Source organism: Protopterus annectens, chromosome 1.part0 (assembly GCF_019279795.1).
Source record: "Protopterus annectens isolate FY-2018-M chromosome 1.part0, PAN1.0, whole genome shotgun sequence".
Taxonomy (NCBI): domain Eukaryota; kingdom Metazoa; phylum Chordata; order Ceratodontiformes; family Protopteridae; genus Protopterus; species Protopterus annectens.
This window is the reverse complement of record NC_056725.1, coordinates 1686172817-1686192893: the sequence shown is the minus strand read 5'-3', so window position 1 is coordinate 1686192893 and position 20077 is coordinate 1686172817. Positions and strand designations below refer to the sequence as shown.

The following is a 20077-nucleotide window of genomic DNA, read 5'->3' as shown; positions in this document are numbered from 1 at the left end:
AACTGACTGTGCTCCTCTGACTTTCTATGTTGCCTGTGGAGTAGATGACCAGTGGCAAGTTGGCCATGAAGGTGCAGATATAGACAAAGAATGCATTGTTTTAATTTTGCCAAGAAAAACATTCTTGATAGCTTTATAGTGAACAGGAGTACAGTATGGGGTTTAGTGAATTTGTATAGCCCACAGAGAAGTACCGTGGGAGATGAGTGGTCTTCAAATACCTGTGGACATCAGCATATAGTCCTCACTATACTTGCCACAGTGATCTTCTAGAAACAAATTAGAGGTGCACTTGGTGTTTCTCAGGCTTCTGCATTGGGTACATTTCAGCAGTTCCTTGACATACTCTTAGAAAGTGAGAATCAGTATATTTATCTGCCTGTTTTGCCTCGAGAGTGCCTAAAGCATGAGTGCTGCGTACAATATGGCACATTTTCCTGAGGAATGTGTTTTGATAGACTGCACAAAAGGTTGACATTAAGGCCCCATCTGGACCATGGGGGGGGTTACCAAACAGCAAGCACTACCATTCCATCAGCTTCTAGGTAGTGTGTGATGCATAGAAGACTTTATGACCCTTGAAGATATTGACATCTGTAACATCGTTGAAACATGCTTTTAGGACAATGCTAACTCACACTTCCTACCAGGATTTAATACATAACACTCATTCTTATCCCCTTGTGTTTGTGTGTGTGTGTGTGTGTGTGTGTGTGTGTGTGTGTGTGTGTGTGTGTGTGTGTGTGCGCGTGCAATATACAGGAATACAATTTTTTAACATCTTTATTAAATCATCACTTCATTCATAAGCACACAAATCTTAATAGAAAATAAAACAAACCATATTAATGTCTTTCATTTATGTACATTGCATATTAGATCTATTTTGTTTCTTTGCAACAACTCTCATGAAGTCCAGCATTACATAAATTGATCAATTCCTGCCTTCCTTAAAACCTTACTCCTCCTCCTAAACATTATTTTAAATGTATTGTTCTCAGAAATTACAAGCATTTATATGTACTTTCCTCTTTCTGTCTTCTTCAGATCCCACTTCTAGTTGTTTTATCTCTTTTATAACATTCAAATACAGTTAGTTTTGATTTTGATTTCCTAGTTATTGCATTGTTTTGGCAGTCAGCAGAATTAAACTTAAGACAACAGTCGTTCCCTTGCACAAATGTGGGTGTTGCACAGAGCTGGGTAATTAGACCCATAAGCCTGGTCAGTCTTATCTGTGTGGAAATGGAATAATGGAAGTAACTTACAAACACCAGGCCCAACCCACTTTGGATTTGTCAAGGGCAGGTCCTGCCTACTTAACCTGGCCAACTTTACTGAAGAGGTACTGAAGCAACGTAAGGGGACAAAACAGCACATCTAGACCCAGTAAAGACATTCAACACCATACCACATATGCATAGATAAAACACTCCCAGTAAAATGTCCAATGCTATGTAGCACACTAGACAGCAAACCGGCTCACAAATAGAGCCCAGGAAATTAGGGTGAGATGCTCTACCTCCCAAATATTTGTTACTGTCAGTGTACTGCAGGGTTCAGTGCTTGAGCCACTCTTCTTTGGCGTTTACTTTTAGAAGGTCAACACTGATGTTGAGAGCTTGTGGCTGACCAAGTCTGGTGCAATCATAAACTCCCCAGATAGGTTCATAGGTAGGTACTAGGCTATCTGCCTGAAGGCATTTGTAAGCCTAGCCAGAATGTGTTGGCTTTCCCCACCCCCTTAGATTAGTTCCCTGTGCCTCTGTCCAGCAGAGCCACTGAAGTGATCCCCGAGGTAAACTTTCTGTTTCCCATCCACTTGTCAACGTTTCTTTTGAAGAGCGTTAGTGAGGAGCTCTGCCTAATGTAGATTGGGATCCTGTTCCAAAGCATGGGAAGTCTCTGGGACAGGAAGCTATCCTTCCAGCACGTCCTGTTTATTGTTGTGGTGAGGTTTAGATCCCTAGAGCTTATGGAATGCATGGATCATGCCATCCCAAGCAAAACCAAGTGCATATTTGTATATATTTTTTAATATTTGTTCTTAGTATTTGCACTTTTAAAAAATTGTTATTTAACACACTGCATGAATTATTAGTGGTTTGCATTAACTACTTATATGTATTTATTTTTACAAGATTTTTTGACACACAAGGTATCTAGATAGTTTTTAAAACAACGTGTTATTGCAGTATTATTGACTTGCAGGGAGTACAAATATTTTAACACCTTAAAAAATACTTCAAAGACACCTTAAAAAATTTTCAAACTTTTAACTAATTACCATAATTAACACCAGGAGTGGTCGATTAAGTGATCACCTGATGTATGTATAATGATATAAAATGGTTTTACTTTTTACTGAGCAGTATCTTGATAAAGCCTGGTAGGAACCAGGCGAAAGCGTTTGATTAATTCTTCTGTTTTTATTCATTAAAGTTATTTGACTTCAGTTTATTCCTGGTTGTATCACATTTGTGATTCCTGGACTGAGTGTTTCTACCCATGGAGCTGCTTTTTACTCCTTTACAGAGACATTGGGAACCTCCAAACACTGGATCCTACCCAGTTCGGCTTTGTTAAGGGCAGATCATGCCTCCTAAACCTGGTGGACTTCTTTGAGACAGTTACCAAGACTATGAGAGAAAGGAGGTACACACAGCCTACCTAGATCTCGCAAAGGCCTTCGACACCATTCCCCATTCTGGTATTCTAGACAAGCTCACCAGCCTGAACATACACCCCTACGTCACAAGATGGGTTGGCAACTGGCTCACGGACAGAACCCACATAGTGAGAGTTATGGGAGCTAGATCCGACTCTAAATTGGTTACAAGTGGAGTTCCCCAAGGCTCAGTCCTAGGACCCCTCCTGTTTGGCATATACTTCTCAGAGGTACAGGCAAGCAGAGGAGGACTATGGCTGACCAAGTTCGCAGATGACTGCAAACTAGGGGCTATAACTGACTCTCCAGCTGACACAGACATCCTCCAAAAGCGTCTCACTGAGACGGATACCTGGTGTCAAAATCATGGCCTCAAGCTAAATGCCAAAAAGTGCATAGTCATCCCCTTTGGAAAAAACAAAGTACCCACAAACTACCACATAGGTGGTAGTCCCCTAAATACGGAAGACGTAATAAGGGATCTGGGGACCCAAGTAGATAGTAATCACACCTTTGATAATCACATTGCCAAAGTGGTTAGAAAATCCTTCTACGTGACCCACCTAATCACAAAAGGGTTCGCATCCAGATCAAAAGAGGTCATTGTGCCCCTCTACTCATCACACCCATCATAGAGTACACTGTCCCATTTGGGATGTACCTTACAAGACACCTGAAACAGCTGGAAAGACCACAGAAGTACCTCACCAAGAGGATCACTGGTCTCAAACAGATGCCCTGTGCAGCTCGACTGAAGAAATTACAGCTGTACTCTGTTGCATACCGCCTACTCAGAGGTGATCTCTGCCTGACATACAAGGCCATGTCCAACCCAGAATTGATGGACATGCTCCACCTAAAGAAAACCTTATCCCCGCAATGACACCAAGATCCTCCAAGAGGTCTTATCCTGAACAAAATAGCTGATGTCAAAACAATTGACCAAAACCAAATGCCAAGACATGTACAAAAGTAGCCCTCAGCAAGCATGATATCCCTTACAGCCATCACATTAACAACACATACCTGAAAAATGATCACATTAGTGAATCAAGGAACCTGTGTCGACAATGACCTGTCTTGTGGACACCACATATCTTGTGCTATAAGGAAAGTCTTTTCAAAATACAGCATGTATCTACAGATATTACTTCCAGATCCACAGATGTAATCATTCTACTACACTCAGTACTCAAGTGTGTTAGAATATAATCCCCCCCCTTGGTTATGCACCTGTCCAAACACTTATCACAATGAAATGACCCTCAGTGCTCTCTCACCCACAATTTAAAGGGCCAAAATCTTAAAACACTATGCAGACAGCATCAAAGCCTTGCCCCTTTTCTCAGTATCATACAGTCCACTAAGACAACCTCTGCCTTGTGTAAACAGAGTCCAAAGACCCTAAGCTGTCAGGCCTGTTACACATTCAAGTCTAATGATATCAAAACACCCATTCAGGGGATCTCACCTCTTTTGCAAAATATACAGAATGTTTGAGAGAGAGATTTGTATCACAGAGAATACCTCTTATATAGAACAGTCTTCCACTCTACATAAAAGCAAAATATTTTGTTACTCCATTCAACTGTAACTTGGAAGAATAGACAGGTAATTGCAAGTTCATCCTCTGGTTTAGCACCCCCTACCTCTCAAGGATTGGGACGTTTAAATTTTTTCCCTGTGTGTTCTTGCTTGGCCCATCTCTTGGTTATAGGACTAAACTACCATGGGAATGTAAGGTCAGGCTTGTTAACATTCTCACAGATTAACAGCCTAATATGCACCTATTTACAAACTTAATGGAAATATTTATTTTTCTTGAACATAGTTTTTGGTTCACTTAAATGCAAGCATTAATTTATTGTTCATGCACATATCAGTTATGGGAACTTCTTTATTCCTTCATGCACACTGTCAAGTTACTGGAACTTTGTTTTAATTATTCTACCCATTTGTTAACCAGATAAATCCCGCTGGGGGAGGCTGGGAGCAGTCTTGTTAAATGATTTGTTCAGAGTTGCATAATGGCAGAAGAAAATGAAAAGAATCGAACTCTGCACCCTTGATTACAGAAAACAGCTTATTGGCAGCTCAGACCTTAAATGTTTGGCAGCTAATGCGGAGAAGTAAGCTACAACCAAATGCTGTTCCACAATAAAATAAAATTACATTCCACTTATTTGTTGCCTTTGTTTTCTGGAGTAGTCCAGCTGGGTTGTGGAAGCTCCTAAGTGAAGGCCCTGGGGAAAAGAGATTCAGCAACAAAATGGGAAATTTTATATAAGAGAGAAAAATGTAAAACATAAAGTTGCAATATGGGCATACAATAACTGAAAAGCAGCTGTACTAGAAAAAAAATCCACAATCAGTAAAACAGAGTCATTGCATGTTAATGCAAGACAATTTGGCATACAGCGTGAGACTTTAAATGTCACATTACAATTTTAAATTTATGGGTAAGAGTGTAGTATGAGTAGACAACAGAGTAGGTGAGGAAAGTCGAATAGGGCTAGCACATTGGATAGCATTTTCACTTCAAAGCAAGAGGTTCCCTGGTTTGATTCTCAGCTGGGGTGCCTTCTGTGTGAAGTTTGCATGTCCTCCCTGTGTTTGCGTTTGTTTCCTCTGCATGCTCCAGTTTCCACCCACATCCAAAGACATGCAGTAGGGGGATTAAACACACTAAATTGGCCATAGGTGTGTGTGTGTGTGTGTGTGTGTGTGTGTGTGTGTGTGTGTGTGTGTGTGTGTGTGTGTGTGTGTGTGTGTGTGTGGTGTGGAAGAACTACAGTGGCAGAGCTAGCCACCCAGTGGTGTAAACCTTGGCTCTTGATGATTGTCACTGTTGAACTGACACCCCAACCCCATGTGGGGAAAAAGGGGTTGTGAAAGGATGTATGGAAAGATAAAGAAAAAGAAAGATGCAGTGATGTTGAGGTAGCTGTAGAAGGTAGTGAGAATGAATTGGAATTTTGCTGGAGAAAAAAGTTGTCAGGCGAAGTAAAGAGGGCAGAAGTGGCAGTAAAGGGTCATGGAGAGAGAAGATGGTAGCACATGTACATTGAGAATTTGCCTTTTGAGGTATATAGGGGTAACAAAGGTGTGTAACGGCCGGGGTAGTCTAGCTTGGAGAGGTAGAAGAACAGAGCTAACTGTTTTTAAAGTGTTTTGGCACATTTTTATCTGGTTAGGTTCATTTGTTGTCTGATGGTAGTAGATATAGCATTCCACATTTTGAAGACATAAATTGAGTACAAGGACAGACCAGAGTTTTGGGTTTAGGTTATGGTCAAGGGAGACTTGTCAGTGGACAGTAGTGTTATGTCAACACAAGTCATATATACAAGGCAAACCAATAAAAACACCTAATTTGAATATATCAGTGTGTTTGCAGCTTAAAGTTAAGCAAGTATTACAGTAACATCACCGCAACACAAAATGTGCTTAGCACTTTTTACATCAATTAAGTGCTCCTCTTTATGAACCTCTGCTATGACTTTTAAAGGCCAGCATTATGATTTTAAATGCCAGCACTATGACTTTTAAGGGCCAGCTCTATGATTCTAAAGGCCATTGCTATGATTTTTAAAGGCCAGCACCATCATTTTTAAAGGACAGTGTTATGATGTTAAAGGCCAGTGCTATGATTTTTATAGGCCAGCACGATGATTTTAAAAGGCTAGTGCTATGAATTTTAAAGAACAGCACTATGATTTTTAAAGGCCACCATTATGGTTTTCAAACGCCATTGCTGTGACTTTTAAAGGCCAGCACTATGATTTTAAAGGCTAGCACTATCATTTCTAAAGGCCAGTGCTATGATTTTTAAAGGCCATTGCAATGAGTTTTAATGCTCAGAAGTTTAGAATTATACCCAGAGAAATCATTTCACCCACCAATCACATCACTTCATGTTAACAGAAAAACTGTCCAATACTATTACTCTATAGCAAATGCAAATGTATTACATCAGTGTTAGTGTTCTCTACAACAAATAGTTCATTTTAAGCCTTTCATGCAGTTCTTTTGGATTCAATTTTTTGTAAATGAAAATGAACCATGCTTCTTCGGTTAGCAACATTTGGGACATACTTTAATAACCGTTTTTATTTACAAGATGGTGCACAAGGAAAAGATCAGTGTTTTAAAACCCTTGCTATAATAATCTGTATAATGAACTACTTCTGGGTGGTTATCCTCCTTTTTATACCCATGTGTTCTATTGTATATGACTCTTGTTGCTTGTCCTATGCAATAATATTTGCATGGGCAATTTGAATTTATTAGAAGTACCATACAAAGGACTGAGGAGTTTAAATCCATCTTATTATCATATTGGCAGCCAAAAGATACTTTAAAAGATTTCACTCTTTCAAGGACTTTCAGTATTCTATTAAAATGTTGTCTTCAAATAAGAGATTATACAGGTTGTTGTAAATGCAAACTGATATGACCTAATGGTTTAAAATGAAATCTGTTTTCATTTTCTGATACAACAAGGCATTACATTGTTCATTGCAATGTCCTTTAATTAATCCTGGGTTTTGGCATGTGTAAAGTGTGAATACAATCACCTAGTACCTATTTCTACAGCATTAGTTCATTTCTAAATAAATGTTTCTAACTATTTACTGCCACTCTTGTTAAAATAATATCTATGTTTCTTACCAAACCAATTTCAGATATATAATGTGGGTTTAATCAACCAACCTATTGATAATATAAAAATATGCAATAAGTAAAGCAGCTGTCAGCAAATGTATATTGTTAAACTTGGTGTAGATGCTTTAAAAGTATTTGGTAATCAGTATAACCAACATGCAACAAAATGCTATACCTGTAAATTCTACATTGGTAGAAAACATTATTCGCATCAGTGACAAATTCAAAACACAACTTAAAATGATCAGGTAAACTATCAGACTATTTCCATACAACTAGATATACAAGCCATGGTTTCCCGTTTTCTTTATTTCTATTCCTTTCCTTAAGACACCTTCTTTAAAAGTTATCAGGCAGTCAGCTGAGGATATTACCTCCATAGGTATACAACATGAATGCTCATTATATGCAGATAACTTTACTTAAATCGAAATTATTCATTCCCATAGCATATGGGCATATAAAAATAAATGCTGGTTATCCTGAGTACAACATAAATGCAGATAGCGGGGGCACAAATTAGTATTAATGTTCTTTGCTCCAAAAAACAGCATAACTTACCTATTTAAATGTGATAAATTTCAACATTACATATGTGGGAGTTCATGTTTATGCTGTCATACTTAAGTAATACCTAAAAATCATTTACTCTGTAGATGAATGGGAGTGAGAGGTGCGAATTCACTAGCTATGTGAATGCTTATATCATTATCAGGATTAACAATCTATCTCTCTGTCAAAACTTCACAGCCAAATTCATTTTTTTGTTGTTTTTTTTTTTTTTGGGGGGGGTTGTTGAAAAATATTTTTCTGCTCATAAACAAGTAATACTTATTTAGTGTATAAATTAATATGGAAGCAAAGCAATAAAAGGTTTTGTTTCAGAGACAGTGTAAACATTTGTTAAAAAAAATTCACCTTTACTCCAGTTACTGTTTCATGTTTTACAGAAATGTGTTGCTGAAGCAAGTGTTTTCAAATTAGGAAAAAAAAGGTTTAAGTTGTACCTGTAAATTATAAGTGCGAATCATTAAATTGTTTCTAGTTTTAAATGAACCAAATGAAATGCAAGGAACTAGAACAACAGACTTTTACTGAAAGCAAGAGCTTACTGTTTTGAAAAATTGCTTATAAATGTTGAAAGGCAGTTGGCTAACATTTTAAAGATGTTGCAGATCTTTGCTGTAACTGTCAGGGTATATATTCAGTAGAATTGTATTGACAGTCTAAGTACTACATGACACCAAAATAAATTAAAATTATTCTGAGGGGAATTAATTGAAGATGTAAAGTGACTTCTTTAATCCTTTAACAAATGCACTCCTATAGATCAGCTGATTTACATATGGAATTCACATAGTGCCGGGTTACTGAATTTCAACTTTGATAAAACAAAACAAAGATACTATATAAACTTATATGTCTCATTAACATCCATGTGGTGTGGAATGTCACACCTCTAGAAGCCTACACACATTGTTGTATTCCAGAGCATTTTCTTAAAAATTCAACTTCAAAAGCATAAGATAAGCAAATGTAAATATTTTGTGAACAGTAAAAGCTATTAAAACTGTACCGATGAGAATGTTATTGGTAAGAAGTGTTCTTTGCAATGATAATAGTCAGTGCACTCAGTCTTTTCATAAATCCTATAACGTATTATTAATTCACAAAAACATATTTATATTTTTTGCTAAACTTTCACAAACTAATTGTCCTATCTTGGAAAATGTATGAAATAGCCATATAGCATTAGAACACTGTGGTTAACCAGACATAAACTTTCACATGACAGCAAGTAATTGCCCTCCAAGTACATATGAAAACGTATGCGTAATTGCATAATTAGCAATATAAATAACACTGAATATCTCTCAAGATGTGCATCTTAAAGTGCAAATATCAAAACTAGTTTTCTTTAGCAATTTATAAGGTTTCATCTGATGTCATGTAGCAGTGTGTAAGTTATTTGACTTTTAAAATATTAAGTACATATGAAAATATTGCTTATTTTCATAAGTACTAACAACTAGCAATATCACAAGTGTCGAGTAATACAAATGGACATTAACAATAAATTTTCCTGTCTATCACTATTGTATTTCACACCATACCCCTCAACAACATGCAAGTCTATCAATTAAAAAATTGATTAAAAGTAGAATCATAAATATGAATAAGTGTCAAACAGTGATTAATTTCTCCACTGCAGAACATTTTGTTAATTAATTCTTGCCCTAATATTGCCTATTATTATTAGAGAAGCCAGATCCAAAAAAATGTGGATGCCACTGGGTGTTAACTAGAAGTATACAAAAAAGCGCTATTGGAGTGAAGGAGATATATGCACCGCAGGTACAATGTTGAGGATGCCATGCTATTAAAACATATACACAGTTCAGCATTTGTGAAGAGAGCCTTATAACAAACACTAGAGGAGTAAGTAAGGACTGGAAGAGCCCCTCCCACATACACATAGACCCTTGCATGGTTAGACAAGTTCCTCAGGCTGATATTCAGGTTTACATATTATACTGAGGGAGCACAACCAGTGTTTATATGGCATCTTGTTATTTGATTTATCACCAAAGATGTGCTTTGATGAACTGGTGTGGCTGCATACTTACTCAGGTTAGTTAGTATCTGTACTTTCTGAGCTAAAAAAATGTCATGAACCATGGATCACTAAAAAATAAAACATTTTAACTAAATTAACTAGCTGACTACATATGCTAGTCTATCTTCATTATAGAAAGAGTTGTTATTTATGGTAAAAGACTGCTAATTCCTTATATTTTCTTCTTTCTGGTTTTAGAAAGTCCAGAAGGTGAGGGCCTTGTATGACTTCAAACCTGAGGAGGATGATGAGTTGGGCTTTACATGTGACGACATTATCGAGGTATTAGATAGCAGTGACCAACTGTGGTGGAAAGGAAGATTCCGTGGGCAAGTTGGACTTTTCCCTGCCAATTATGTTACACCAATCAATCGGTGAATTGACTGATATTGAAAAAAAAGACTTTTAAAGTTACTTTGAGCCTGACACAATACCATCTTTAAAAAGAGCTGCACACTGTTATCTACATGAAGTATCTGACAGTGTAGCTGCCTTTACCAAAGAACTCAGTGCCCACGGCTGCAGTTTGGTAAAAATGTAACTAGATGGAAAATATCTGCACAACTGTTGATGCATTTTAGATCTATTAAAAAATTAACAAATCTAATGTGTCTTGATGTTACAGTCGTAATATAGACTAGTTTGTTAGTAGGTGGGAGGTTGGCATAATGGTTAAGGTGTTTGCCTTACAGCCATAAGGTGCAGGGTTTGATTCTCACATGGGGTAATTGGCTAGGCTTAAAATGGTCCACAAGGGCAGTGAGCCTAGTACGAACCTATGAGTGGTGATCAAACCTTGTGCTGTTTGACTTGCTTTTACATACTGTCTACATTAACCAAAATGTGATATGCTGTAACCTGTACAGTTTTTAAATAGGTCACAGAAATGTTTTCATTTAAAGTTTTATTTAATAGAAAAAGGAGAAATGAAACTGGATCTTACTTTCATGTAAGCATTAAATTTGAGTACATTTACCTTCCCTACAATATTATAAACAAGTCACTGTATTACCAAACTACGAAGAATGAATTATGAGCTTTTGCCTGCCCATTTACAGAAATAATATTGTGGCTTCTCAAAATGTTTAATTGTGTGACATGTGTAACAGACCCACCAGCATTCGTTTTGCAATGCATAAAGCAATTCTGCAATAGCTGAATTTCTGCTTCCTCTGAGAAAGGGTGTGGTGATTTTAAGATGTGATACATGCTTGTTGCAAGAGTTGTTTGAATTGACATATTGCTGGTTTATAGTGTCTGTCAATACATAAGGAGGCAGTGCCTCCTTTGATTTTATACTGCAAATACATGTCCAGTAGTACAAAGGTACAATGCCTATTTTTTTGCCGGCCCAGATAATTTGTGTGAACTTGATTAGTCACCGGCTGTTGGTGGACATTTCAAATTGCATTTATCTCAATGTTTTCTTTCTCATGAAGGAAGAAGCAACTGGTCCAACAGTAGCTACAAAACTATGTAGCAAACAGATCAAACAGGCTCCATTAACAAATTATTTTTTTCCAGGATGCCAAACATTTAGAAATATGTGAGAAGCCAGCATTGCTTCCATTTTCACCTTAACGTGCTTCTTTCCAAATAATCCAGGTTCTTGCTAATCAGTGGAATCATCTTTTGGTAAACAAGACAATGTCCTCACAATCACTGCTGTTGTACTCTTAACAGATAGGATTCTCTGCTGTGGAAGCCCAAATGTCCAGCCAGTCTGCCAAAGACTACTTGTTGCTTTTAAAAGGTACGCCGAACGTCACCCAAATGTTCCTTATGTAGCATGGGGCATAAAGGTGATGTTTAGGCCTACCATAGTCAGAATGTGCTTGCTGCCAGACTGAACGTATCTTTTTACCATCAGTCTGTTTACCTGCATCCAATTTCTGCCAGTTAAACGCATTTCATTCTCCAGTGACAACCTAGGCCTGTTTGCTGACTTGTGTTGCATTTGCAACCAAGTTCCCCTTTAGGGATTTTGTTTTTTCTTAATTGTTTATGCTCCTTGGGGTTAATGTCATCCAGGAAGGGTAACTGTCAGTATGGGGGACAGATTATATATAAAGACCACCACGATAAGTGTCTTTTTTGTCTAGGAGCTTCTCATAACCAAATGCCTCAGTTTCAGGTTGGTGAAGAAGTTCCTACTGTGGTTCTTCACTGCTGTCCCAGTACTGAGCCTTCTCAGTTTTTTGGAGGGGACATGCCCTTAAAAAAGAAACAAAAATTAAACATTTTTTTCTGCTTCTAGGGATCCACAAAGTGAGTGGCAGGCCTTCATTCAGGAACTATTTACTGCTTTATTGTCCTTAAAGCCTCCTCAAGGAGTTTCAGTTCCTGCCCCTCCTTGGTCCTCTACTCCCCTTAAAAGGTGTAGAGAAGAGGATTCTTCTGAGGATGAGCTGGATTTGGATAATGAAGCCCCAACTTATTATATTCAAATTCCTTCTCCTTTAGACCATGGGTCAGAGGAGGAGGAGGACTCTATTAGTCCAGATGTTCCTTTTGAGGAAATTTACTTTGGGGACACAATCTCTAGGATGATGGAATTTTTTAAGTGGGATTGTGCTCAGGTTTCTGATATCCATAAGAGGTACTATGAATTGCTGCAGTTGGAATCCCATAAATATGTGGCTATTCCCCCTGATTTGGTTACTTTGCTGGATGCTTTTTCAAATTCCTCTCATGCTCCTGATTCTCTGTCTCTCTGCTCCCAAGAAACCTGACAGGTTTTATAGTTTGCCTGAGTATTGTTCTTTCTTATATAAATGTCCTGCTTCTGACCCATCTGCCATATCTTTAGCCTCCAATAAGCCATCTCAATTGCTTCCTTCTCCCAAGTTATTACCTTCTGACAAGGATAGCAGAACCATGGAAAGGTTGGCTATTAATCATCAGACCCATATATCTAGGTATGTGTTGGCTCTTCTTTCTCAGGCCTGTCAACTTATTTCTGATTTTCCAGACTCTGAGGGTAAAACTTCTGTTCTATCCTAGCTAGGGACTTTCAAGTCATTTGTCATTCTATTAAATGTAGTTATGATGCAGGAAATGTCTCTTCTAGGGCTGCTCTTTTTGGTTCATTGATGATGAGGTATTCTTGGCTTAGGCTTCAACCTCTACCTGATGATATTAAAGCTAAGCTGATGGATGTTCCTCTGGATTCTAAACTTTTCTTTAGAAAGCTGCTGCTGGTTTAAGTCCTTCAAGATAAGGGTAAGGCCTTGCAGGAGCTTGAACATGTGTTTGTGTCTCCTGTGCCTAAATTTCAGAGAAAATACCCCACTAAGCCTGCCTTTGCTCATGGGCAATCCCACCCTTCTACTAAAGGTAGGCAGAGTGACAAATGGGCTCCTCCTGCTAAGGCTACTCAGTTTTCAGGGACTCTGAAGCTTTCCTTTCTGGACAAACCAGGAGCTGTATGACTCTCTGCCTCTTCCCAGCCACATTCCTCTTTCTCTTCCTGTTTGGCTTTAGATTGCTCAGCTCAGGATTCTTGGGTTTGTCGATTATTCATTGAGGTACTTCATGGTGTGGAAATCCCATCCTCCTTTTATGGGCCTTCCTCAGCCTCCTGGGGAACAACTTCCCTTTTTTCCCAGAGGTTTTTCAAACTCTCTTGACTCAGGGTACTATTCAAGAGGTGCCTATGTCCCAAAGGGGGAAAGGGTTCTACTCCAGACAGTTTCTAGTGCCCAGAAAAGAGGGCACTTGGAGACCTATTCTAGACCTCTCTCATCTGTACACTTTTCTAAAAGTGCCTTCCTTTCAAATGTTGTCTCTTCAGATTCTGTTTCCTGTCTTGCTCCCTCAGGTCTTTCTGGTGTCTGTGGATCTCAAGGATGCTTATCTCCATATTCCAATCCATCCTTTTTTCAGGAAATTTTTGTATTTCTCTGTTGCTTCCTGGCATTTTCAGTTCTCTGCTTTGCCCTTTGTCCTTTCTACTCCCCACAGTTATTAAACAAATGCCTTGTTCATGTGATTGCTTTTTGCAGGCTTCGAGGGATCCAAATATTTCCTTACATAGACAATCTGTTGATTCAGGTGTCCTCTTCAGAGATCCTTTTGCAAAATCTTCATTTTTGCCATTTCTCTTCTTCAGAGTCTGGGGTTCGCTGTAAATTTCAAAAAGTCTTCTCTGACTGCTTCTCAGGATCATGTATTTCTGGGTTGCAGGATTCACACAGTGCCAATGCTTGCATCCCTACCCCCTCCAAAGGCCTTAACTCTCATGTTTTTTCTTTCACACCCTTCTTCCTCTGGCTTTCATTACCACCAGGGGGTTCCTGAGAACTCTGGCTTTCATGGTATCCACCATTCTGATGCTCCCTCTGACCAAACTTCACATGAGAAAGTTTCAGTGGTTTCTGAAGTCAGTGTGGCTCCAACATGCACATCCTCTAGACTTTGTAGTTTATCCTCTTCCTTGTCTCAGACAGGAGTGTCACTGGTGGATTCAGCAATTGTCTCTGAATCCAGGGATCCCTTTTCATCCCCCTCTTCCCTCTCCGGAATTGTTCACAGATGCTTCTGACATAGGATGGGGGGGGGTGACATTTGGCTCCTTAAAAGTACAGAAGGTGTGTTCACCTTATCATCAGAAGGAGAACATCAGTGTCAAAGAGCTGAGAGCTCTTCTGCTGGCTCCTCAGGCCTTTCATCCTCTTTTCTCTACAGGGCCCCTCAAGGTGTTCACAGACAATACCACAATGATGTGGTATATCAACAAAGAGGGAGCGTATCTTCTTTGCCGGTTGGCACTTCTGGTATGAGATCTTGGTATCAAGTATTAAGTGACTCTTCAGGCAATTTATGTCCCTTCAGATCAAAACATTGTGGCAGAAACTCTGAACAGGTCCTTCACTCAATCCCACAAATGGATGCTTCACAGAAATGTATTTCTGGCCATTGTTCACCAGTGGAGTACCCTTCAAGTGGATCTTTTTGCCTCCCCTCTGAGCAGAAAACTTCCTCTGTTTTGTGCCAGAGTCCCAGGTCCTCTGGTGTGGAAGGTGGACACTCTCTCATTTTCTTGTAAGGGGATGTTTCTTTATGCATTCCCTCCCCTTCCTCTCATTCCAAAAGTCATGTTCAAGATTCAACTGGATGCTATCAAAATCTTGTTAACTCCATTTTTGCCGCAACAGCACTTGTTCTCTACTTCTGCATCTAGCCAGGGGCAGTCATCGCATGTTACCTCACAGGTTGGATCTAATCACACAAGACAAGTGATCTCTCATCCATACCCACCTGTCCACGCTTCAACTGATACTGTGGGCAATACGATTTTGATTCCTCACAGACACCTTTTTTATAAGAATGTGCTGCAAGTCCTGCAGGAAGCCAGGAAACCTACTACTAGGAAAACCTACTTATCCAAATGAAAGAGCTTTCGAGTCATTGTCTGATCCTAAATCCCAAAAAAAAACAGTTTATTTTCTCACCAACGCACAGGTCTACTGCATTCACTTTTACCATTAAATCTAATAATGGCACAATACTCTCCCCAGACTCCTCTACAAAACTGTTAGGTGTTATCATCGATAATAATCTCAAATTTGACCTATATATTAATCAATCCATTAAGACCATCAATAAAAAACTAGGCTCAAATTACAGGATAAAAGCCTTCTTAACCCCTCCTGCTAGATTTGCTATAGTTCACTATCACCTGCTTTCAACTCTTCTGTATGCATCCCCGATACTCTCCAATCTAAACAAATCTACCTTTAACAAACTCAATGTCTGCTATAACCATATTGCCAGATTTGCCACTGGCCTGCCTTATAGGACTCATCATTGTATTAACCTAATCCAGCTTGGATGGCTAGAATTACCCAGCTTGATCCAGTTTAACCTTATGATTACTGCCCACAAGATCCTTTACAATCCAGATAATACTTCTGCTCTTAAAAATATTATCATCGCCTATCACAATCCCTGACCTCTTCAGTCCCCTAATAAATTACTAGTCCAGACTATCAAAACTAATAACTCCGCTGGTGACTCTCTCTTCACAAACTCTGTAGGTAGATCCTGGAACTCTCTCCCAACTGAAATTACTTTGCTCAACTCTCTGAGTCAATTCAAAACTAGACTCAAACAACATCTGACATTAAACTAGCTATGTCTATGTAGCAAACCTGACTAATTCTCCTTGACAATGAGACAAAAACAGTAATTTTAGCCTACCTGAGACACTAATCCCGACCTATACTTACGTTTAACTCTAAACGTGTTTATGTTTGTAACCACTGTATATATTGCATCTGTAACTTACTGTATGAGTTAATAACAGTATTTTTAGCTGACCTGTGTTACTTAATGATGACCTACTCTCGGGATTTTCTTTAACCCAGGAACTTCTGTAATTTGCTTAGGTATGTAACCTCTGTAAATATTGCATCTTAAACTTAACTGCTTGCTTAGATATGTTTACTACTGTAAATACTGTATTTTTTAATCTAAATTGCTGACCTTGCAGCTTTTCTCCCCTGGGCCTCCGCTGCAAATGTACATGTATCCAGTTGGACTATCCCGGTCAACAAATGTAAAATAAAATAAAAATAAATAAAAATAAAGAGGTTTACTATTTGGTGTATCTCATAACCCGAACCCACTTACTCTGGATGTTCCTTTGGTTCTCTCTTATTTGTGTGAGTTGCTCATTGCTGGTTTGGCCTATTCATCTGTTAAGGCCCACTTATCAGCCACCTCTGCTTGTCAGTTTTTTTCTCCTCCTTTAGCTTCTAGATTTGAGGTTAACAATTTCTTAAAGGCGTCCTTAATATTAGACCTCCCAGGAAGCCTGTTTCTCTTCCCTAGGATCTTAATTTTGTTTGGAGAAGCTGACTCTGGCTCTTTTTGAGCTTGCTGCTTTAGTTTCCTTGCTGCATTGTTCCTGGAAAACTGTTCTTTTGTTAAGTCTTACTTCTGCCAGATGAGTGTCTGAGTTGCAGGCCCTTATGGCTTGTCCTTTTTTGGCCTTTCATGAGGACAGGGTGCCCTTGTGCACTAACCCTTCTTTTATGCCTAAGGTGGTTAATGAGCTATCACTGAATCAGTCTATTAATATGCATACTTATTTCCCCTGTCCACAATCTGACAGTGAGAGGGTGCTGCACACTTTGGAGTGCATAAGTAACTCAGGGTTTATTTGGATAAGAATATGGCTGTTAGAAAATATGATCAGTTGTTTGTTTCTTTTCATCCTAGATCTTTGGAACTTGCTCTACCCAAGCAAAGCATTTCTTCTTGGATTTCTAAGGCTATTTCCTTTTGTTATACTTTTCATGGCAAAAGCCTTCCTTCTTCAGTTAAGGCTCATTCTGCTAGAGCTGTGGCTTCTTTGGGGAAGCAGCTACCTGGACCTCTGTGCATACGTTTACCAAGCACTACAAGTTGTTTACCAAGCACTACAAGTTGTATGGTATCCATAGAGCTAGGGCTGGTCTTGCTAGTGCCATTCTTCATGGCTTTTTAGGGGGCTCTTCTGCACCTTCCCCTCCCATGTTTCCTCTTGAACTTTGGCACTATCTCTTAAGAATACTACAGCAGTGAATGTAAGGACATAGTACAGTTGTGTAAAATCTTACCATAATGGTAGATGTCCTTGCCTTCACTGCTGCAGTATTCACTCCATCCCGACATCCATCCCCCTTAGTCTTTTGCCTTCCTGGATGTACAGGTTACCTCTTGAGATTCTTGGACTGTGTTCCTACTGGGGCATTCAGTTCTGAGTATGGTAAGCCTGAATGTCACCTTTATGCCCTACGCTATGCAAGGAGTGTTCAGGTGACATTCGGCGTACCTTTTAAAAGCAGCAAGTAGTCTTTGGTAGACTGGCCGGACGTTCGGGCTTCCACGGCAGGGAATCCCATCAGTTAAGAATGCTGCAGCACTGAAAGCAAGGACATCTACCGTTATGGTAAGATTTTTACACAACTGCACTTTCCACAGTCTTTCCCTCACCCCATGACACCTTCATGTATTTTAAGACAAAGTGAAACATTGTATGGCACAAGCAAGAAAAGAGAAGACAAAAACAAAGTTACACAGCCGGATGGTATCATAGAATTCCCTGTTATCACTGACATTTTCAAATTTGCCATGCTCAGTGTTGAAGGAAATGATCTGTAGCAGACATACTGTCCAAACATGGCATTTCATGCGTGAATGCCCACACACACACACACACACACACACACACACACACACACACACACACACACACACACACACACACACATCACAAACCATGAATGTATTATTTAAGGTTCATGTTGCATTGGGACTGTCATGCATTTTTTTTTTTTGCTGTTTTTGTAACTAATCAAACATGGCATCTGTCTGTTGACTCAAGCAAATTTATCAAATCAGGACGGATGTGACCTGACATGCTTGGGGGGGGGGGGGTCACATGAAGTTCAATAAAAGGTTAACTGTTCCTAAAAAGCAAACCATTTCCTGCTTTAATAGTTAAGATTCTAGGAGGTGGAAAATAGAAAGGAGTTCAAAACAGCCGGAGTCGCATATGACTCAGTAAACTCAAATATCTATTTCATAATAACAAATACCTAAAAACTGCAAGAATAGCATAGTCAAAAGTCAAAGTAAACTTTACTGTCATTTAGGGCACGTAACCTAAATGACATTTCATGCATCAGCGCAATTCTTGAGTTTACAAAGGAAAGTGAAACAACACATACAAGTAGAGGAATAAACATAACTAACAAATACAATACTACTCCCAATAAACACAAGAAAGAGCAAAGACATTTACCAACACTTGTATACGAAAAGAATACCCCCCAAGTTAAATTAACTACCTTATTTAAAGTAAAACAAAACACACTATAGATTGAAATGCCTAAGTTATCTGTCTAGTATTGCACTTGAGTGTGTTAAATAATACTGACTATGGATATAATAAATAAATACTGCACTTACTTGGAATATATGTAAGTATATATTGCACAAATAAATAAAAATTGACTTGTGTCCAGACCCCTGGAACTAGGGCCCAAACAATGTGACTTCAGAAGTCTAACCACTAGAGGGTAGAAACTGTTACTGAATCTTGTATTCCTGCAGCGGATGCTGCAATATCTCCTGCTCGATGCCAGATGCTTAAACAGTCCATGCACAGGATGCATGTTGTCCTGTATTATTTTGGTGGCCTTTTGGATGCTTCTTGCAGAATAACGATGTTGTATCAATGGAAGAATGGAATCGGTTACCTTCTCTGCAACCCTTACCATTTTTTCCAGCACCTTCCTTTCTGTAACTGTGCAGCTTCCAAACCACACTGTGAAGTTGCAGGCGAGGATGTCCTCTATTGCACCTCCATAGAAGGTGGAGAGAATATGAGGAGGAAACTTAGCTTTTTTCATCCTTCTTGAAAAGTAGAGGCATTGCTGCACTTTCTTGACCAGTTGGCTGGTGTTTCCTGACCACGGGAGATCGTCTGATATGTCTACACCCAGGAATTTCGTACTCTTAACCCTTTCCACAGTCTCACCATTGATCCTGAGGACTGGGTGGTTTGTTCTGCTTTTCCTGAAGTCGATGATAATCTCTTTTGCCTTGCTTACATTCAGGTCAAGGTTGTTCCCCTCACACCAACTGATCAGAGATGCCACCTCCTCTCGGTACACCCTTTCATCCTTGTTTGTGATGAGCCCCACGACTGTGGTGTCATCAGCAAACTTGATGATATGGTTGGACTTGTGCTTAGCACAGCAGTCTTGGATCAGGATGGTGAATAAGAGTGGGCTGAGAACACATCCCTGTGGAACCCTGGTATTAATCATGATGCACTTCGATGTGTTCTTACCTGAACACACACTGTCTGTGGTCCCTCAATCAGGAAGTCCAGGATCCAGATACAGAACCGTTTACTGATTCCTAAATGTGCCAGTTTTTCTCTCAGCTGCATTGGTACCACTTTATTAAATGCAGAGCTGAAGTCTATGAACAGTATCCTTACATAGTTGTCTTTGCCCACTAAATGCTCAAGGGAAATGTGTAGTGCTACTGATATGGCATCAGCCATGGATCGGTTAGCTCTGTATGCAAACTGCAGAGGGTCAAAATCAAGAGGTAGGCATGATAAAAGA

At 39.2% G+C, this 20077-nt stretch overlaps 1 protein-coding gene across 4 annotated transcripts in view; it reads left to right on the top strand.

The window, feature by feature from the left end:
• Positions 1 to 10557, top strand: part of GRAP2 (GRB2 related adaptor protein 2) — an 874362-nt gene extending 863805 nt beyond the window's left edge. For all 4 annotated transcript variants that reach the window (XM_044068624.1, XM_044068600.1, XM_044068617.1 and 1 more), the window contains one exon: positions 10149 to 10557. In XM_044068624.1, the coding sequence (XP_043924559.1) occupies positions 10149 to 10328 (180 nt within the window). In that variant the 3' untranslated portion in view covers positions 10329 to 10557. The remainder of the gene's footprint in view (positions 1 to 10148) is intronic.
• The last annotated feature ends 9520 nt before the right edge of the window (positions 10558 to 20077 follow it).